Source organism: Halichoerus grypus, chromosome 9 (assembly GCF_964656455.1).
Source record: "Halichoerus grypus chromosome 9, mHalGry1.hap1.1, whole genome shotgun sequence".
Taxonomy (NCBI): domain Eukaryota; kingdom Metazoa; phylum Chordata; class Mammalia; order Carnivora; family Phocidae; genus Halichoerus; species Halichoerus grypus.
Window position 1 is genome coordinate 112,732,530 of NC_135720.1, and position 18,320 is coordinate 112,750,849.

Here is an 18,320-nt window from a genome sequence, read left to right on the forward strand (position 1 = left end):
GGGATCACTGCCACATTCCCTGTTCCTTCTCTAGGAGTTGAGGATACACAATAAGAGCCACTCTCAGCCTTGGGCACTGAGAGAAGATGATTTGGAAGAGACACCTGTCCCCCCACCCCCAGCTGACCTGCTAGGGGCTATGATAAAGAAATAACCTTGTCATTTTTTACCACTAAGATTTGGAGGTTGTTTGTTACTGTGGCACAGCCTAGCCCATCCTAAGAAATCCAATGCAATACCATGTCCTGTTGATTATCTTTGGTCTCAGTTCCCCCAAACATGCCTTCTCTCTGAAACTCCCTGAAAGCATTGGCTCCACATTCAAATTTGAAAAACAGCAAGAGGAGAAGGCAATCTGTCCCCAAAACAGGGAAGTGGGGATGTGTTTTGGGAGATGTGCCCATGCTTCACCATGCTCTGGGTAGGGATTATGCTGGATGAAATCTACACCCAGCCCCTGGAAGGCCCTAGACAGAAACTTCATCAAGCTTTTCTCCCATAGTCATTTATTGGCTCTCCTTAATTTTATTCCCCGCTATTGAAGTAGGAATGACTGGGCCGGCAGGAGGAGGGCCGGACTCCCACATCCTGGGAGCACTGCAGGCTGACTATGACCCTGCAGGCCTGGATCTGAACCTCCTCCTCAGGGTGGATGACCAGGGCGAGCAGCCGGTCTGCCAGTCGGGACTCATCCCCAAAGAGAGCTTCATGAAGAGATTGTTCATTGTAATGCCACCTCACAGCACGGTAGTGGGGTGAATTCCGGCCCTCACTTAGCCGCTCAGCAAACACCAGTACCTCGAACAGCAGACTCCCTGGCTGGGTGGACTGAAACAGGTTCAGGAAGTTGGAGTGCACCTGTGATGGGAGTAGAGCGACAATGGCAAAGAAATCCAAGACAAGTTCTGAGGTTCTTCTTCTTCCATCTTCCTATTGCCGCAACTCCCCAGTACACCCAAGTTTCAGATTCAACTGTATAGGAATTTTTTAGTTTTCCTTTCATTATCATTCTCTAACATAATTGCACTGTGGTCATAAAACATGAGAGATAGGATCATAATATTGATTCTGGGAAATTGGTTGAGTCAAACATTAAAGCTTAGCATGTGGCTGATTTTTATAAATATTTTGTGTGCTTGAGAGGAATATATGCTTAACTAATTGTAAAATGTTCTAGGTGTGTCTAATGGCTCAGGCTTATTTATATTATTCCCAGTAAATATACCCTTACTGGTTTTAGGTTTTTATCTATTAATTGCTGAAAAAATACATCTCCCAAATCTTCCATTGTGATGGTAGATGTGTCAATTTTTCCTTATAATTATTCAGCCATGAGAAAGAAGGAAATCCTGTCATTTGTGACAATATGGATGAACTTTGAGGACATTATGCTAAGTGAGATAAGCCAGACAGAGAAACGCAAATACTGCATGGTATCACTTATTGGTGGAATCTAAAAAAAAAAAAAAGAAAAAAGTCACACTCGGAAACAGAGTAGTAGGAAAGTGGTTGCTAGGGGCTGGTGGTGTAGAAGAAATAGGAAGATTTTGGTACAAGGGTATAAACTTTTAGCTATAAATTGAATAAGGTCTGGGGGTGCCTGGGTGGCTCAGTCGGTTGAGCGTCCGACTCTTGATTTTGGTTCAGGTCATGATCTCAGTGTCCTCTGAGATCGAGTCCTGTGTTGGGAGCCACACTGGCTGTGGAGCCTGCTTGAGATTCTCTCTCTCCCTCTACTCCTCCCCCTGCCGCTTGTGCTCTCTCTCTCTTAAAAAAAAAAAAAAAAAAAAAAAAAAAGATGAATAAAGTCTGAAGATCTAATGTAAAACATAGTGATTAAAGTTAATAACACTGTATTAGATAATTGAAATTTGCTGAGAGTAGAAACGTAAATATTCTCACACACAAAAAGATAAATATGTGAAGTGATAGATGTGTTAATCAACTAGATGGTGAGAATCCTTTCACAATGTATATATATATATCAAATCACCACTATGTACATTTTAAATATTTTATAATTCTATCTCTTCATTATACCTCACTAAAACTGAAAAAAAAGAAAAAAATTTCCTTGTCATTCTATCAAGTTTTGCCATATAAATTTTGAGGTTATGTTATTAGATTCATAGAAGTTTAGAGATCCTTTATCCTTTTTTTTTTATTTTTATTTTTTTTTTAGATTTTATTTATTTATTTGAGAAAGAGAGAGAGCACAAGAGGGGGGAGCGGGAGAGGGAGAAGCAGACTCCCTGCTGAGCAGGGAGCCCGATGCGGGACTCGATCCCGGGCTCCAGGATCATGACCTGAGCCGAAGGCAGTTGCTTAACCAACTGAGCCACCCAGGCACCCGAGATCCTTTATCCTTCTGAACTGTTATTATGTAGCGACCCTGTCTATTCCTAATAATGGTTTTTGTTATAAGTAATTTTTCTCTAATATGAAAATACTTACATTTACTTTTGTTTTATCACCTGGATTCGTGGCTCTCAGAGTTCAGAAAGCCCCTTAAAGGAGAACCCCCCTCTCAACAAAATTAATTCTCATTCTATTGGGAGAATTGAAGAGGGGATAGTTTTCAATATATCTAGTACAAAGGCAGGAAGAGAAACAAGACGATCTTGTTAGGACTAAGTCTGCCTGGAGAATCCATGATTCTTCCTTCCTCAGTATCTGAGTTGGTATCCATTAATCCTTCTTCAGTTCCTTTCTCACCTGGCAGTTGAGAATATCATACAGAAGGTCGTTCTTCTGTGCTAGGTAGCTCAGCAATCGTATGGCTTGTACCTGAATAAAAGAACGAGTAAAGCATGAGAAGGCAGGTAAATGTGGGCCTGAGCAGGGAAGGCACAAATCTCTGCTCCTCCCTCTAGGTGCTGTGCCACGGCTGGTAGGAGGGGCAGGGCCTGGGCCATGGTCCTTAGGCACCTGTGCCAGGATATATTCTGACTGCAGGATCTCCATCAAGGCAGGCATCACCCGTCGCAGCTGTGGATGTACATAGTCAGGCAGTGGGAGGCTGTTGAGGAGTCTGAGGCTGGCAACATGCAGCTCCGAATCCCAGATGGTGGAGATCAGTTCCAGTACCTTGACGGTGTGTTCCTGGGGGATTGAGGGGGTAGGGGGATAAGGGTCTGCTTTTATGTGGTGATCCCCACCACTATCCCAGCCTCTGAGTTCACTCTTCCCTCCCCCTACCTATGATGCCCAAGCCCAAACCCAGTAGACAACTCCCTTTAACTTACACTCTCAACATCACTTGACCTAGTTGGCCACACCTGCCTCCTTCCTGCACCTGGCTTCTCTTCCACAGACTTCTTTGCTGGTTCTTCTGCCCGACCTTTTCTTCTCTATCCTCCTCACTCTCTTAGTGATATTATCCAGACTGTGTTAAACACTGTTGATGCTGAGGCCTTTCAGATTTCTGTCCCTAGCCCAGACCTCTATGGGAAAACTCCAGACTCATATATTCCAGTGCCAATTCCACTTCTTCCCATAATGCTTTTTTCTTTTTTTTAAGATGTTATATTTATGTAATCTCTATACTCAACGTGGGGCTCAAACACACAACTCCGAGATCAAGAGTTGCATGCTCCACTAACTGAACCAGCCAGGCGCCCCTTCCCAGAATGCTTGCTAGACCTCTCAGAGTTAACACATACCCAGCCCCCAAACCTGTTTCTCTCACCACCTTCCCTGTCTCTGCTTTTGGTCACACCTCCCTTCCCACTACTCAGGTCAAAAATCTGTGGTCCGGGGGCGCCTGGGTGGCTCAGTTGTTAAGGGTCTGCCTTCAGCTCAGGTCATGATCCCAGGCTCCTGGGATCGAGCCCCGCATGGGGCTCCCTGCTCCGCGGGAAGCCTGCTTCTCCCTCTCCCCCTCCCCCTGCTTGTGTTCCCTCTCTCATTGTGTCTTTCTCTGTCAAATAACTAAAAAAAAAAAAAAAAAAAAAATCTGTGGTCCTCTTTAACTACTTTGTTTCTCCTCACACTGCTTTTCTAGTCCTTCAGAAAATTCCGTTGGCTCTACCTTCAAAATCTGTCAACAGTCAAGCTGTTCCTACCACCCCGTTCCAAGCCACCATCAGTTCTCACCTGGACTTCTGCAATAGCCTCCTGTCTCCCTGCTTCCATCCTCCCCTCTGCATCCACTTTCAGAACAGCAGACATGTCACTCTTCTGCTCAAGTCCCTAGCTCATTCAGGGTAAGAGCTCAAGTCCTTACAGTGGCTTACAAGGTCCAATCTGCTCTGCCGCTCTCCCCTCACAATTTCTTTGACCTTATCTCCTATTCTCTTTTTTGCTCCCACGGTTGACATCACAATGGTCTCTTAGTCATTCTTTGAGCATGCCAAGTACACACTTATCTTGTTTTTGCACAGCCTGTTTTCTCTACTTAGGATGCTCTCCCTCCAGATAGTCACAGCTCACTCTCTTACCTCCTTCAAGACTTTGCTTTAATGTCACCTTCCCAGTAAGGCCTTCCCAACCACTCCCTTTTTTAAGATGGCAACCGCTCCCCACCCAGCCTTCCTTATTCTCTATCTTTATTTCATTCTTCTCCACAGCACTGTCACGGGCAACTCACTTTTTATTTTGAAACTTTTTATTTTCGAATAATTATAAGTTCTCAGGAAGTTGCAAAAATAGCCCAGAGACATCCTGTGGGCGCTTCACCCAGATGCCCTCAATGGTTAACCTTATGTAATTATATACGGTATCAACACTGGGAAATTAGTCTTGGTACAGGGCGTGTGCACAGCCTTTGTCATTTTGTCACATATGTGGATTCACGTAACCATCACTGCTATCAACAGATTATTCCATCAGAGTTGTCCCCTCACCACAGAGATCTCCCTCACGGGACTCCATTATAGTCACATCTCCCCCCCACCCCCCCCCCCCCCCGCCCACCAAAACCAGCCCTCACGATTGGTAACCACTCATCTGTTTTCCATCTCTATATTTTTGTCACTTTGAGAATGTTACATGTTGAGTCCTACTTTGTGACCTTCTGAGATTGGTTTTTCACTCAGTAGAATGCCCTTGAGATCCAAGTTGTGGTATCAATAGTTCATTCCCTTTTATTTCTGAGGGTTCCATGGTATGGATTAGCACAGTTTAACCATTTATCTATTGAGAGACATTTTGGTTGTTTCCAGTTTTTGACTAGTACAAGTGAAATGGCTACAAATAATTGCATACAGGTTTTTGTGCAGACATGTTTTCATTTCTCTAGGATAAATGCTTCAGAGTGCAACTGTTGAGTTGTATGATAAATGTATCTTTCATTTTTTATTTTTTGTTTTTAAGTAGGCTCCATGCCCAGCATGGAGCCCAATGCAGGGGCCTGAACTCATGACCCTAAGATCAAGACCAGAACTGAGATCAAGAGTTGGATGCTCAACTGACTGAGCCACCCAGGCACCCTGATAGTTCATTTTTTAAAGAAACGGCCAAACTATTTTCTGGAGTGGGTGCTGTACCATTTTATATTCTCACCAGCAACATACGAGAGAGCCCATTTCTATCTTCACCAGCATTTGGTATTGTCACAAATTTTGAGTTTGGACTATTTAATAGGAGTATAGTGCTGTCTCATTGTGGTGGTAATTTGCATTTCCCTAATCCCTACTGATGTTAAACATCTTTTCATGGGCTTATCTGCAACTCTTAGATCTTCTTCAGTGCTGTATCTCTATGTCTTTTGCCCATTTTCTAATTGGATTTTTAAAAATATTGAGTCTTGAGAGCTCTTTATATGATCTAGATAGGAGTCCTTTGTCACATATGTGCTTTGCAAATGTTTTCTCCCTGTCTGCAGCTTGTCTTTTCATCCGCTTAAGAGGTTCCTCCACGAGGCATGTCTTTAGTTTTGATGAAGTCCAATGTATCCATTTTTTCTCTTACAGATCATGCTTTTGGTGTTATTTCTAAGAACTCTTCACCAAGCTCTAAGTCCCAAAGATTTTCTCTTTTGAAACTGTACCACCACCCCCATACCAGCTTCCTTATGGTCCTACTTTATTTTTCTCTAGAGTTAGTCTGGGTGGTGTTTCAGGCAGAGGGAACAGCAGGTGCAAGGGCCGGGGAGTGGGAGAGCATGAAACATACAGTGTGAATGGCTAGGGCTCGGGCAAGGAGGTGGAGGATCATGCACTTTATGCTGAGAGCCCTGAGGAATACCAAGCAAGGGGTTGATGGGATCAGATCCCTTTGGACAGAGTGGTCTGACTGAGAGAATGGGGGCAAGGTAGGTCCACTTTGGACATGCTGGGTTAGAGGGCCCCTAGGATATCTAAGTGGGGCAACTGGCCCTGGGGTTGGGGGAGTTCCCAGGCTATGGACAGAGATGCAGGAAAGCACATCTAGATGAAAACTGAGGCCAGTGAGTGGCTGCTTTTACCCAGAGAGAGAACAGGGATCAGGTCCCCAGGACACCCTGGGGAAAGTATTGCCCAGGCCCGCTGCATCAGAGTCTCCTGGGAGGCTTGTGAAAAACATAGCTCCCCTGCTGAACTAGACTCTCTAGGTGTGGGGCCCTGAAATCTTCATTTTTAACCAGCTCTGTGGGCAATTCTGATATGTTTGAGAATTACAGACTTATGGAAACTCAGAGACTTAAGGGATAAAGTAGAGGTGGCCAGCAAGTGGAGACCTAGAGACCTTTTTTTCCCAAAAAAAGTTTTTTTTTTTCCTTTCTATTTTTAAGTAGGCTTCACACTCAACATGGGGCTTGAACTCATGACCCCGAGATCAAGAGTCACATGCTCTACTGACTGAGCCAGCCAGGTGCCCCTCTCCAAAAAAGCTTGATGCAAAAAATCAAAGTGTGAAAATACCAAGTTTGGGGGAGGAAATATAATGCAACGGGAACACTCATGCACAGCCGGTAGAGCGTGTAAATTGATACAATCCTTCCTGAGAAGTCGGGCATACATTTTCACCCAGCCATTCTACTCCTGCATACAGATCCTAGAGAGTCTCTTATATCCTCAAGGGAGATGTGTACAAGAACACTCATGGCACAATGTGGAAACAATTTCAGGGCCTACCCATGGGCAAATGGATAAATAAAATTGCAGGATATTCATGAAGTAGAATACTATACAGCGGTGGGAAATAAGGAAACAGAGCTATCCACACCAATAAAGGTGAATCTTTCAATGTTGGGGGGAAAAGGCAAACCACAGAATACAAACTGCATACTTCCAGATATATGGAGCTTAAAAACATCCCAAACTACATTTTGCCCATTCATTTATTATCTGCCTTGCCTTGCTGGAATATGATACCTGAATATATGGCAAAACTATACAGAAAATCAAGGAATTGATGCACAACATGCAGGAAATAATTGCCTCTGTTTGGGGGAGAGTTTGGGATTGGGGAGGGGCATCGGGAGCATCCAACCTGTTGATCACATTCTATTTCTCAGCCATGCATTTTGTTTTATAGTTCTTTCCACTGTACACATATAAAATGTAAGTTTTCAATATTTTACTTATTTTTAATTCAGGAGAGACCATTTGCTAGAGGGAAATTTGGAAGTCAAGGAAGGAAGGGGGGTTCTTTTTTAAGATTGGAAGGATTAGAGCATGTTGAATACTAATGGGAAGGAGTGGGGGGAAGTCCATATCAGACAAAGAGGCTAATTAAGGAGAGAGGCTATTAAAGAAGGGGACGGGATCCAGGACTGAGACTAACGTTGACCCTAGACAGGAAGAAAGCCATTTTTTCATAGCATTAGCAGGGAAGGATGGGTGTGGAAACAGGTAAGCCTGGGAACATTTCGTGGCTTATATTTTCTCTACATGGTGATAATGAAGGCATCAGTGGCCAGCCACCAAGTATCAGACCAACACAGCACGGGGGGTGGTATATCTGATCCTTGTCCCTGGTTCTAGGCACAGAGCTCCTAAAATCCATGCATTTGTGGGGTGCCTGGGTGGCATAGTCGTTTGGGCATCCAACTCAGTTTCGGCTCAGGTCCCATCTCAGGATTTTAGGAGCTCAGCACAAGAGTCCGCTTGAGATTTTCTGCCTCTCCTTCCCACTGCCCCTCCCTGTGTGCTGTCTCTCTCTAAAATAAAATCTTTTTTAAAAAATCCTTGCAATTGCCTGATAGAAGGGCCCTTTGTTATTCATAATAAGCTCCTCTCAGTTACCCCAGAGCTTATGCTGATTAGGTGACTCTTGGTGGATGGTAGACAGCTTCCGGATGGGGGCGCTAATGGCCAGAAAGGCCAAGCCATGATTAGAGGGTTGAAGAAGGAAGGGAGGGGTTAGAGATTGAGTTCACTCACCAATGGCCAATGATTAATCAATCACGCCTACATAATGAAACCTCCATAAATACCCGTAAACGACAGGGCTCAGCAAACTTCTGGGTTGGTGAACACATCAAGGTGCTAACAGGGTGGCTTGCCTAGAGAAGGCCCAGAAGCTTTGCACCCTTTCCCCAATACTTTACCCTACATGACTCTTCCATTTGGCTGCTCCTCAGTTGTGTATTTCGTAATAAACTGGTAAATGTAAGTACAGTGTTTTCCTGAGTTCTGTGAGTCATTCTAGTGAATTACCAAACCAGAGGAGGAAGTCCAAATTTATAGCCAAATGTACTGGCACTTGTGACTGGCATGGGAAGTGGGGGGGGGGGGGCGTCTTGTGGGACTGTCCTTTGTCCTTTACCTGTGGGACCTGCACTCACCCTAGGTAGACAGTGTCAGAATTGAGTTGAACTGTAGGACACCCCCATTGGTGATGTAGAATTAGTTGATATCAGAAAGAACCTCAGTGCTTTCTGCTGTTTGGGGCTCAGAGATACTCCTAGCACCCCAGTTCAGTTTCGGCCTGAGATTCAAAGATTTATGACCCTTGAGGACAGTCTCACTTAATTACAAGGAAAAGCATATTTCTGGATTACAAACACAGACCCAAACAACTTCTGGAACATGACCATTTATCCTATGCCCATTAAAGAACCCATGGACTATGGACATCCTGGGCGCTCTACCCCACCACTTGCCTCTGGACTCACCTGGATTTTAAGCCTGAATTTTCTGATGCCAGAGAAAGCTTTAAGTGTGTTCAGAGCTTGGATTTTGACACTGTTGTCCTTGTCATCCAGCATGGAGCCCACCAAGCTGATGTCATCAGTAGTACAAGAAGAGGCCTAGAGTGGGCCAGGAGAGACGGAAGAGGCAGGAGAAGCGGGTGTCCTGGACCCACTGCCCCCCATATCACCAAGACCCCTCAGCACCAGCCCTCCCGCCATCAGCCAGAGAAACAGGTCCCAGGACAGGGTCTGGCCAGCCAAGGGGGTAAGGATCAGGTGTAGCCCCCAGGGGTTGGGCTGGCTGGGAGGGACCTCCGGCTGTCTTTCCCTCACCTCAGCCTCCAGCAAGTACACACAGCGCGTGATACTGTGCAGGATCATGCTCTTGGCGTACTCATCCTGTTTGTGCTCCAAAGAGTTGAGGAGCCTCCGGAGCTCACCCGAGTCCCGCCCGTGCCGCTCTCGCTCGACTGCCAGGCCTAGACAGCCACCCCAGCCCAGTTCAGGCTGTGGACTCAGAAGTGATCAAAGAATGGGGTTGGGAAGTGGGGGAGAGGGACCTGGGGACAAGGCTGCCTTGCCTTTTCTGAAGGGGCTTCTTGCTCTATGCAGGACCACCAAGTACAGCTGAGCCGTGTGTGTGGCAGGAGGGGTGCTATGTCTGATGAGGTATCATTCAGATCGTAAGTGTCCTAGTTTTGGATATTTACTATAACAATTTTCTGGCCTACGGCAGTCATGTATCCTATCTCATCATAATCAGTACATGGCAGTGATATCCCAACAGACGGCAATAACACATCTTGCAGAAGGGTGCCTTTTTCTACTTTGCACAAAGTTGTCGTGTGGACTAGTGGAGGCTCTGGGCATGCAGGTGGCCCAATGTTCCCTTAGGGAGAACTGCTAATGCCAAGCCTCCGAGCAGGGGCATCCTGGGAGCTACAGTGAAGGCAGAATCTGGAGACCTGCCAAATGAGTCCTGAGGATCCACTCAAGTGCCAGCTACTCCCTGGGGACTCTGAGCTAGCATCTCTATGGTGGGTTGAGGCAGATGGAGAAGAGGAAGGAAGGACAGAGGAACTTGGAGGAGTCACCTTTGGGCCCTCCCACACTGGAGGCCTCGGGAGCAGGTGCCTCCTGGGGCAGAGCCCTCTCCCCAGGGCCCGTACACTCACGGGCGATGCAGATGGGTGAGGCAGTGTAGAGGGGCGGCTGGCATTTGATACCAGCCCTGATGGCCTTGTAGAGCAGGTAGATGAACCCAGCACCTGTGGCCAAGCCCACTACACCTTTTCGGATGTCCATTTGCCCCAGGTACTGGGGGATGCTCATACCCATGTCTTCAGTGTGGCCTTGCGCCCGGGTGGGAGCTAGGCCCAAGGCACCTGGCAAGGGCCTTCTGGAACCAGAACTCTGGCAGGGCCAGGAACCAGGATACCAGAATCAGAACCTGGGCAACAAAGGAAACCGGGGAAACGGGATAGAGGGCGGTGATCAGGAAATGGGGCAGCCAGGAGTGCTGGGAAGGGGAGAAGGTTCAGCTTCAGAGGCTGTCGGAAATGAAGCTCAAGACTATGGGAATAAAAAGTCTGGGGGGGGGGGGCAGGAAGGTCCTTCACATCCCCTTTTCCTTAGGGAAGCCAGGTTGGTTGGGCCCCAGCAGGCAGCGCTAGAGGCTGATTTCCTCCATTAGAGGGCAGCAGAGGCCCGATTTCTGGGCTGGTTCCTTTGGAAGTTTCTGGGAGGGGTGTTTGGGATGTGCCCATAGGCAATACCATTCTCTCACTCTCTGGCCTCCCATCTTTGATTTCTTCACCACAGATTCACTGCTGGGCCTCGGGGTGTTTCTGCAGGCAGGAGCCCCGTCCATCAAGGGGAGCACTTTATGAAGTTTTGCAGTCCTCAGGCAAACCCATCATCTTCCAGAAACTGTAGTTCCCCTGTAGTGGGTAGGATCTACCTGTCTGGCCAGAAGCTCTTGAGGGCAGCTCTCTCTGCATCTCCAACATCCAGTAGAGTCTTGCACTTAGTAGGTGCTCAAATCATGACTTCTGTTATTCTTTGAGGACTTGAGGAATCTGGTTACTGGGGTTCCAGGCCCATTTAACCAGTGTGACCCTGGAGGAGCGACTGCCCTTGCTGGGTCACAATCTGTGACTGTTTGCAACCTGGGGGGATCCACATTTACCATTCTATAACTCCAAGATTACAATTTGGGTAGATGTATGCCTCTACATGATGGGGGCCTAAATCTGGGAGTACCACAGTCCAGTGCCCCGCACCCAAGTGCTCGGCACCCCACCCCACGCCATCCCTACAGGATGAGATGAGGCCTGAAGGCCTCCTGTGGAGTCAGAAAATGCCACCATCCCAGAATCATGAGAGTCCACCTTTGGAGGACTTGGTCTCCCCCAATAGGATGGGGCAGGTGAGAGCAGACCCTTCTCTCTTTCTCCCCTTCCCCACTTGTCCCCATACCTGTGGCCTCCTCGTACAGAACAGGGAGGTGACAGGCCCTGAGCCAGGCTCAGGCCCAGGGCCAGCATGGAGCATCGTTGTACCAGAATAGGTCTTCACCTGCCTGGCTTTGAGCTCCTGTTGGAAGGTTCTAGGTCATGGGCTACACCTGGGCTTGAAGGAGGCGGGGAGATAGGGAAATAGCATCCTCAAGGCTGCTGCAGCCAGCCAGGCCTGACTGCTCAGAGCCTTCACCCATCACACCCCAGGCTGTAGGCAACACTCCCAGGTGGCTGTTCTTTTCCTTTCCTCTCCACTGTCCTCAGCCCTCCTCAAGCTCATTTGTAGCACTCAACCCAGGCCCAAGGTGGATGACTACATGGACTCTGCAAGGAGGGGTAACAGAGGCCCATGGATGCCCCATCAACTCCAGGCAGGAAATGGCTGCCTGATGGGACTGCTTTAGGTTCCAAGGCTACCCTAGTGGATCTGAGGACAGGTCCTTCAGAACAAGGTTCCCGCCCTTCCCTTTCCCACAGCTGCTGACCTCTCCAGTCCATGGACTTGATTCTGCAACCCTCTTTTCCTAAGCAAATGCAGTGCTCACCTGTTCTTTAAAAGCTTCCAAATGAGTGTTCCTTCTTGGCTTTAACCTAACTCCTTCCTGCTACACCTAAAGCCCACTTCTTCTGGTTCTGCTCTCAAATGATGCAGAGGGATGAAGAGGCCGAGGCCATCCCCAGAGTGATATTTCATTAGTCCACAGCACAATGTAAAAAACACAGAGGGAAGTCCATTTGTTGGTGTGAAGTCAATGACTGTCCCTTCTCGGGAATGACTGCTTTTGATTTATATGAGGTCTTTCTTATTTTTAGAATTCAAATGCACTTGCTTTTATTAAATGATGGTGCTAATAGATGATAGTTGTGTTCTGAGTGTTCTTAGGGTGCATAAATTAAAGCTGCAACTTTGTAGGCACGTGGCTTTTGTTTTCTTGCTTTGTTTCGTCTGTCAAATCCAAAGATCTGGAATCACTGACTAGAGAGAAGTCTGAGATTCCATATACACACAGTCAGCCTCCAAGTTTCTTACCTGTCCTCACCAAGGCAAAAAGACCTGGGTTGCCCGAGTGCACACCCCTCTGTCAAGTGCACTGGCTTTCTACATTCAAAGCTGATGTTCCCATCATGGTAAGTGCAATTTACTTTAGTGAAGGAGAGTGTGGGCTCTCGCCAGACTGCCGGGGTTCAAAACCAGTTCAGCCACTTAGCTTTGTGCTCTCTTTGTACTTGACTTTCCTCACCTGTAAAATGGGAATAATAATGTCTGCCTCATGGGGTTGTTTGTGAGGATTAAGTACTTGAAACAGTACCCAGTATGCGGAGCCCATTAAATGTCAACTGTAATAATTATTATTACAAGCAGGTTTCACCTAGACAAAAATGTTGGGTGTGGGAAAACAGTGAATACACAGATGGTGGGCCTCAGTGACATCCGAAAGACACATTATTCTTCTGGTCTACCCCTCCCACTCTGCTCTTCTTCAGACTAATCCCTCTCCACAACCCTAATCCACTTAATTGCCTTGAGCAACTCTGGAGCCCTCTTTGAAGCCCTCCCCCCCAAATACTTACCAGCCCATTCCCCAGCAATGAAACCTCAGACTCCCAGCTCTGGTAATGAGTGTTTCAGCCTAGTTAATTAGAAAAGCCTAATACGCTACTGGGGGCCTACCCTGCAAGACACAGTGCTAGGCCATTATGGTGGGTGATTCTGGAGAGGGGCGGCGCTTGTATGCACAGGAGAAGCCAAGGGGAAAATAGCGTACTCTATAGTGAAAAGCTCACTGGAGTCCCTGTGGGCTTGGGTTTGGGCAAATTCCATAATCTGAGCCTCAGTTTCCTCCTCCGGAATACGGGTCTATTGACACCTACAGGAAGTGCGGCTGTCAGACTGAAGGAAAGAACGTATGTTGTGACTCTCGGTGAACGGGGGTGGGGGGGGCAATCCATACCTGCGAGCTCCCCCTCCACCCCCGGTAGAAAGCCAGAAAGTAGAGAGGCGAAAGGCTGGGGGTGCCGCCCGTGCCCTGACATGGACCCCACACTCTCCGAGACCGTCCCCTCCCCAGCTGGCGCTTACCCCGGCCTAGGAATCAGATTCGGGGGCCTCTTGTGAGCTCGTTACTCCAGCGAAGGCGTGGGGACGGGGAGAAACGCGACGAAAGCACTGGGAGCGGCGCCCCCAGAGGAGGAGAGCCGGGTGGGGGGGCGGAGGCCGCGCCTTTCCCCGCCCCGGGCCTCCCCCACTCTTGCCCCCCCTCCCCGGACTACCTCCTCCCCAGGCGCGCATCCGGCGGCGGGCACAGGATGTTCTTTCGCTCCCGTCCCCCCCGCCCGCCCCCGCTCTCACTTTCCCTTCGCTCCCTTCCCCCACTCCCGCCGCGCCCGGCGCCGGCACCTTGTTTAACCCCTCCCCTCCCGCACTCCGCGGCGCCCCGGCGCCCCCTGGGCTCCCACCCTTCCCGCCTACCCCCCAGGACGCGGAGCGTGCCCTAGGGCTGCCCGGGAAGGGGCGGGCCTGGGCTCAGCGCCGGCCCGCGTTCTCGGGATCCATTGGCCCGGCGGGGGTGAAGTGGTGGAAGGGAATCCCAAAGGCTGAAGCCGGCATTCTCCGGACCCCCGCCAGTTCAGCGGCGCCGGGTGGGCTGGCCGCCCTCGAGCGAGCCACGCGCCTGCGGGAGGGGGGCGGCCAGGTGGGCGTGGTTAGCTCCAGGCCCGGAGGCGGACGGTAGGGTCGAGGACCCCAATCTCATCCTCTCCCCAGGTCGGGGTAGGAAGGGGCCAGGGACTCCGGGAGAGGATGGAGAGAGGTCACGCCCCTCACGCACACGTCACTGTTTCCAAGGCAACCGAGGGCGGGGAAGCGGGCAGGAGAAGACCTTAGAGAAAGGAGGCTACCCGAGGCTTTGGGACCCGGGTGCGGGTGGGGAGGCGGCGGGGGCGGGCTTTTCAATCTGTTTCTCCACTCGCTGCTGCTGCAAGAAACTGAGGGGAGGACCGGTACTGCTCATTCAACAAACGCTCATTGAGCTTGAGCTCTGCTTGGCGCCCTGCTTAGGCGCTGGGCTACGGCGGCTGGGGATCCGAACCCTGCCCTCACTCGTCATTGTGCGTTAGGGTAGGATGGCCTTGCGCTCCGGGTCACGTCTGTGGAACCGGTGTAATGATTACTAGTATCCTTTTTCACGCTTAAAAGTGTTCCAGTATGGGGGGGACTAGTTAAGGAACTTTGTCCCCCAATACAGGAAAGGCTCCAACCATACAGGGAAGGAAGACAAGCCATTGTCTGATCAGTATGCAACAGGCACTTTCTTGCCCCTTTGTAGTCTCTGTGTAGTCTTTGCACCTCGTTCTGCAAAGTAAGTATCACTAGCGACTTTTATAGATGAAGAAACTGGCTCAGGTTGAGAGACTTGCCCAAGGCCAAACAGCCAAGTATTGGAATCCAGATCCAGGTTTACATGGCCTCCAAAGTTGGAGTATCCTACCTCATGCTTCCTTCTCAAAATAAATAGATTATATTAAATAAGCAAATGAGAGATTCTATCACTGCTGTGAAGGAGCTTATAATCTATGGGGTTGAAAATACTACAGGACATAAGTAAGCAACAGAATAGAGAAGAGATTGAAGGCAGCTCCTAAGGCTCAGAGGGAAGCTGACAAAATGATCAAAACTGGGTGGAAATTATCAGAGCCTTCCTGCAGGAGGTAGATTTTGAAGTGCTGGGGCCAGGATCACGGGGACTGTGTGTGTGTGTGTGTGTGTGCGCACGCGCCACGCGCACGCACAATGCAGTGCCAAGAAAGAACAATCTAAGGGCATCAGACCAGGGACCAGAGCTACGCAGGCTGGACTCTCCAGTTGTGAAAAGATCCCTCTGTAAACCCGAAGTCACTGGTTGGGCCACTCACCTTTCGGCCTTCCCCCCTCCTCTGTGGGTTTCGTTTCTTAGGGAAGCTTCCAGCAGGGCAGCTGCACTCATTCCACTCTGCACTCAAAGTCTCTGCAGTTGGCATTTGGCACAGACTCCTTGACGTTAACTTGGATGTCAGCTTCTCCCTTCCCCCCCCTCTCTGAAGATTTGGTAGATAAAAAATTGTGACTTTTCAAAACCAAAGGGCCTGAGCAAGTACCAGGAACCAACAGGTTCGATGGGAATGGGGAGACCGAGTCAGGAGAGAAAGAGGAGAAAGCACAACCAAGTGGGTTGGTCACTTGACTAACATCTGCTGCCCTTCTGCTAGGTACCAGGCCCAGAGCTCGCCTCTGTGATCTGGGCACACCACGAATGAGTCCGGGTCCCTTCATGTGGAACACACAGCTGAGCAGCTGGTGTACCCAGTGTGCTTGGTTGAGGAACTTGAAGCTGAAAGCATACACAATAAACAGCGTTTGAGAAACATTATTCCAGTAGGCTAGGCAAGAGAAAGGAAAAACGTAGGTCAGAAAAGTGTGGCAGAGGCTGTGGGAATTTGAGCCAAAGGTGGAACCTATGGGGATAGAGAAGAGGCGAATGAGAAAAATAAGGAACAATAAATACATCTTGTAATAAAAACAACAAAGGGAGGAATTTGGTAGATCAGGTATAGGATGGTTGAAGGAGAGAAAATAGTTAAAAATTAACCCACCTTCGTGGTGAGTTTGGGGGATGGGAGAGTCATAGTGGGCAATGGGGAAGAGCTGGTGTGAGCCACATGAGGACGAGTTCAGTCACTTCCAGGTCATGTGAGGGCAGGTGTTCCGTGGGTGACTGGACTTGGAGATAGGGAAGTCCAGAAGGGCAGTGGGCTGCCTTGTGAGAATATCCCTGTCACCGTACGTATGCAGACAGCTTCAGAACAATGACTGACCTGGGATATCATGGACAGATTTCACACATTAGGTAGAAGGTTGGAGTTGATGACAGTTAAGGTACCTCCTGGCTGGGAGACTCGGTAAGCACTGGCTGGGTGAGCACGTATATGGGAAAAATGACTATCTGTGTGGGAAGGGGGTCCATGGCCCAGGCCTGCATCAGCATCCATCTCCTCAGAGGATGCCAGAGATGCCATCAGATGGCCCAGGGGCATGAGACCCAGGTGAGGCACGTCAGCTGCCTGGGGTCCCTCCCCCAGCCCCACCCTCCACAGCCCTGGAGCCCAGGCCTGCACTGGCTGCCAGGGCTTTCCTGGAACTCAGCAGAGGACGGAGCCCCTCCCTGCCAGCCCTGGCACACTCCAGGCACAGCGTGTCCCCTGGGGCACCTAGCAGACACCCCAGGAGGCTAGGGTGTGGGACAGGTCTCCGCCTCCAGGAAGAGTCCTGCTCTGGGCTGCCATCTGAGCTCCCTGCCCTGGGCTGTCAGCCTCAAAGTGGCCCCACCAGGACAGCAGGCACAGAGGAGGAAGGAGAAACTTTGTGGCTGGGTGGCAGGATTCATGGGTCTTTGTTGTGGCTTTGGGTGGGAGGGTGGGTAAGGCAGAGAAGCAGGGTCTCAGGCTTCAAAGCACCTCCCCACCTGTTTCTCCCTCCCTCTGAGGAAATCTTCAGGGGCCTAGTGGTTTTGAGGGGAGGGGAGGGGACAGGAAGAGACTCTAAACTCTGGGTCAGCCAAGGACAGAGGTGGGGGAGATCTTCTTGCCCTATATCCCATTTCTCTCAGCATCCTCTTCCTGTGCTCCCCACCACCCTCGAACAAATTTCTACCCCCATCTGCCGCGACGAGTTACATCCCCCACACCAAGACCTCCAGAGGCCTCCCAGAGTGGTGGGCTTTGGGGGAAACGGGACTTGTACACAGAAGCTGCAGGCCGGGCCACACCTGCCCAGTGGCTGGAGGACAGCGCCCCTCCCGGGTGGGCCGAGCCTGCTCCGCTCGGGCTGGGGGCCGTGCGACGCTGGAAACGCAGCGGCGAGAAGGCAGAGGGATGCGCAAACGGGCCACGTGGAGGTCCCGCGCGGCAGGCAGGGGCGGGAACAGGGGAGCCGGTCGTGCGCCCGCCTTCCCCCCTCCCGCCCCCCAGTCCCCCCACCCCCCCCCCCCCCGCTCGAGGAAGCCTCCGAGAGTTGGGTCGTCGCTGACCGCAGGCTGCAAGAGCGGTTGATCTGGTGAGCGAGCACACCCACTTACCCAGCTGCTGAGTCAGGCTGTTCTCGCTCCCCGCTCGCCCGCCCGCTCGGGACATTGTGTTCCAGCCCCGGCGCGCTGGCACCGGGCCCAGGCGCTCACACCAGCCTCCTCGCCCTGTTTGTGCTCGCGGCTTGCGCTCGGCGCGCAGCCTCCCCGCCGCCGCAGCCCTGCGAGTGCGCGCTGGGGCCGGACTAGGGGCGGCCGGGGGCCGGTGCGGAGCCCCGGAGACGCGCGCCCGGCCGGCGGGGGGAGGGGGGCGCCGCCCAGCCCGGGCTCCAGCCTTACAGCACTCAGACCTCTCCATCCCCCACCTGCATCCCGCTGTGGAAGCCCAAGCGTGTGCGAGGCCCGAACACCACAGCTGGCGGGGGCGGGGGGGGGGCAGGTGTTGGTAGCTCCCGGAGGGAGACGGAGCCGCCCAGGCTGCCGCCCGGCCCCAATACCGCTCGGTCCAGTCCGGAGGATAGCTGCGAACGCGCCAGCCCCACACTTGGAAGACCTGGGATGCAGTCACGTGACAACGGAAGCCCGCTGGAGGGGGCCAATGCGAGCGATCCCCCGGAGGAGCCTCCACGGGCCTCGGACCCCCTTCCCGGACCGCTCTTCACACCAGCCTGGAGACTCCAGGGATTC

At 50.6% G+C, this 18,320-nt stretch overlaps 1 protein-coding gene across 2 annotated transcripts; it reads right to left on the reverse strand.

Moving 5' to 3' along the window:
- Nucleotides 1–489: 489 nt before the first annotated feature.
- On the reverse strand, nt 490–18,319 carry ARMC12 (armadillo repeat containing 12). Of its 2 annotated transcripts, XM_078055412.1 has the most exons (10): nt 17,688–17,908; nt 16,207–16,428; nt 15,490–15,944; nt 12,608–12,818; nt 10,234–12,523; nt 9,392–9,537; nt 9,041–9,175; nt 2,929–3,102; nt 2,716–2,787; nt 490–858 (listed from the first exon to the last, which is right to left on the reverse strand). In XM_078055412.1, the coding sequence occupies exons 5-10, from the start codon at nt 10,394–10,396 to the stop codon at nt 526–528; spliced, it is 1,023 nt and encodes a 340-aa protein (XP_077911538.1). In that variant the 5' UTR covers nt 10,397–12,523; nt 12,608–12,818; nt 15,490–15,944; nt 16,207–16,428; nt 17,688–17,908; the 3' UTR covers nt 490–525. The 2 variants fall into 2 exon arrangements, with proteins under 2 accessions (XP_077911538.1, XP_077911539.1); XM_078055413.1 differs by lacking the exon at nt 2,929–3,102 and having other exon boundaries at nt 10,234–12,818; nt 17,688–18,319.
- Between the last annotated feature and the right edge of the window lies 1 nt (nt 18,320).

Coding starts and splice junctions, on each gene's coding strand:
- ARMC12 (XM_078055412.1), bottom strand. CDS start 10,396: ATGGGTATGAGCATCCCCCAGTACCTGGGGCAAATGGACATCCGAAAA. Junction 9,538..10,233: donor CTCACCCATCTGCATCGCCC/GTGAGTGTACGG, acceptor GTGGCTGTCTAG/GCCTGGCAGTCGAGCGAGAG. Junction 2,788..2,928: donor CAGAATATATCCTGGCACAG/GTGCCTAAGGAC, acceptor TCTTTTATTCAG/GTACAAGCCATACGATTGCT.